General features: G+C 52.9%; 1 protein-coding gene across 1 annotated transcript in view; it reads left to right on the top strand.

The window, feature by feature from the left end:
- The first annotated feature begins 425 nt into the window (after positions 1-425).
- The window catches only part of LOC107115749 (tripartite motif-containing protein 7-like), a 21,552-nt gene continuing 19,103 nt past the window's right edge, over positions 426-2,874 (top strand). Inside the window, exons 1-2 of the mRNA XM_015417512.1 lie at positions 426-447; positions 1,256-1,666. Of these exons, the coding sequence (XP_015272998.1) occupies positions 1,262-1,666 (405 nt within the window). The 5' untranslated portion in view covers positions 426-447; positions 1,256-1,261. The remainder of the gene's footprint in view (positions 448-1,255; positions 1,667-2,874) is intronic.

A 2,874-nucleotide genomic window follows, 5' to 3' on the forward strand; every position in this document is an offset into this window, starting at 1 on the left:
TGTTACATCCCCATAGTAACGTGTCATAATAATATTTTAATTAGAGCTAAACACCTCAAAAGCAGGAAGAGGCCCAGGCCTCCTTGGACCGCCTTTGTAAAGGAAAACAACAACCAGAAAACATGCTTTACCATGTCAAGAGGGAAAGGGTCAGTCTCGTTTCCTTCCTTACCGGCCATTTTTTCTGCATGCAAGGAGATTTAACTACAGGGAAGTTATCCTAACGCAACCGGCTTACCTACAGACTAAAGTGGTACAGTCCATGAAAAGTTCTTCCACTGGTTAAAGGAGACTTTTTCTTGCCTAAACAGCAGGACAGCAACACCAAGCAGGGTTAAGTCCATCTACTCGCCCATCTCAACAATCAATAAAGGCTGGTCTCTACGTCGCATAGCTCAAGACCAGAAGCTTTGACACCAGCTTGGTCTGTATGTCTACAACAAAAAGGTTGGGCTGTGCCACCTGAACACTTGGGGGGGGGGGGCAGGTCTTGCAAAGAAATGGGAGGGAGTTTCTATCTTTGGCAGGCTGATTTTCGGTTTGCAGAGGAAGTTTTCTTTGGGGCGGGTGGCCTTTTAAACGCGTGGACGCGTTTCTCTCTCTCTGGAGCGGGACGCGCGTGTCCTGCTGTTGTGGGGGGACGGCTCAGAGCGGCAGGGGAAGGGCTGGAGGGGTAGAATCGCAACTCTTGGGCCTTCTGTCCTTCGAGTCGGCTTCCTCGGGGAAACTGGAGAGTTTCTGACAACCCACAACGCGTATCTGCACCTGAGTTTTGGAAAGGGGCGAAGAAGAACCCCTCGGTCACACCACCCCCAACCTCCGTAAGCGCCTGGTCTTCCCCTGTTGCCCTCGACTCTACTCCTCCCGCCTGCTTCCAGCCTGCCTCTTCCTCAGCAGCAGACCGGGGTGGGGGGTAGCTTGCCCGGTCGGCCAATGAGGGCTCCCCTCGCCATGCCTGCCTGCCCCAGAGACCCCGGGAAACATCTCCCGCCGGATCCGGGAATACCCGCCCCATATTGCAAACCCCTGGGGTGCCCCGGAGGGAAATGGCCTCCTTCCATCGTAGGCGCCTGCAATGCGGGGCCAAAGGAGACTTCTCCATTTCGAGTTTTGCCTTCCACCCCCAGGCTGTTTCCGAGAGTGGTTGCCGGGCGGTTGATTCCTCATCCTCTAAGATTCATTTGCAGGAAGGGAGACGCCCCCCTCTTTGCTTTGAAAAACACGAAACCGAAAGTAACTCCGCCTCTTTGTCCAGGCAGCCATGGCGGTTGAGGGTCCCCTGAAGAAGCTCTGCGAGGAAGCCTCTTGCTCCATCTGCCTGGACTATTTCAAGGACCCGGTGAGCATCGCCGAGTGCGGCCACAACTTCTGCCGGGCCTGCCTGACCCGCGGCTGGGGGGAGCCGGGGGCCTCGTCCGAGCCTGCCTGCCCCCAGTGCAGAGGAAGGACGCAGGAGGGGAGCCTCCGCCGGAACCAGCAGCTGGCCACCTTTGTGGAACTCATTAAGCAACTCAGCCCTTTGGAAGCGAAGGGGGCAGTCTGCGAGAAGCACCGGGAGCCCCTGAAGTTCTTCTGCAAGGAGGTCGAAGCCCCCGTCTGCGTGGTCTGCAGCCTGTCCCAGGAGCACAAAGATCAAGAGGTGGTTCCTCTCGAGGAGACTTTCCGGGTGAGAAATCTCTGGAGGGAGACTTTCTGGCGTCCTTGTGTGTGGCTCAAAACTTCCACTTTGATGCAAAAGCCTCTCAAACTTAGGGTCGTTGCCACTTGCTGGCTGGTAACTTTTAATATAATATGATATAAAATACAGTATATCATATTATTCTATTTTTCTTCCATCCCTGCCTCCATCAACCACAGAGTGGCTTTCAAAGTAGGAACTAGTAATAAAGGGATCAGAAAAGGTGTTTGAGGAGGGGGCTTTTATCGTAAAGCGGGGGGGGCCTCACTACCACTTCTCTTCCTCACCCCATCCTATAAGAACATAAGAGGAGCCATGTTGTATCAGGTCAGTGGCCCATCCAGTCCAACACTCCCTGTCACACAGTGGCCAAAACCCAGGTGCCATCAGAAGGTCCACCAGTGGGGCCAAAACTCCAAAAGCCCTCCCACTCTTGAAGAAGAAGAGAAGAGATTGGATTTATACCCCGCTCTTCACTGGGAGTCTCAGAGTGGCTTACAAACTCCTTTCTCTTCCCCTCCCCATAACAGACACCCTGTGAGGTGGGTGGGGCTGAGAGAGCTCTTGACACTCAGCCCTACCCCACCTGCTGGAGTAGATATAAATTACCTGCCTACCATTTTTCTTCTCATCTTGACACAGAGGGTACTCATCTTTCTGTATTATACCTCTGAAGATGCCAGTCACAGCTACTGGTGAAATGTCAGGTTCTACAATGCCAAGACCACGGCCACACAACCTGGAAAATCTACAGCAACTGTAGCCACCATTTCTTGTGGCAGGGAGTTCCACGTGTTAATCTTTGGGTGAAGAAGTACCTCCTTTTATCACCCTTTGCTGGCAGCCTCACCACTAGCCTTTCCCTGACAAGCCACCATTAGTTGGGGATCTTGTGTGATAGAATCCTATTTCTCCCCACTTAGGGTGTGGTCTTTCCATTCTTTTCAGTGGCCATCCCCTTGGCCCCCTCCCATACTGAGGTGGAGCTGGGTGGCCAGTCCAAGAGGTTTCACTGCCCAAGGAAGCCACTGTCCAGGCCACCAAATGTGGGGCTCTGATGAAGTGGGGCTTCCAGCATTGTGGATCTGTCATTGTGAATATGAAGGGAGGAGCAAGTGAGAACCACAGTATCCATGGAAAAAAATGTTGACGTATTTAAACTTATATAAAAACAAGGGGCAGACCCGTGATACTTG

The sequence above is a fragment of the Gekko japonicus genome, unplaced genomic scaffold, assembly GCF_001447785.1.
Source record: "Gekko japonicus isolate JY-2015 unplaced genomic scaffold, Gekko_japonicus_V1.1 scaffold4089, whole genome shotgun sequence".
NCBI lineage: Eukaryota > Metazoa > Chordata > Lepidosauria > Squamata > Gekkonidae > Gekko > Gekko japonicus.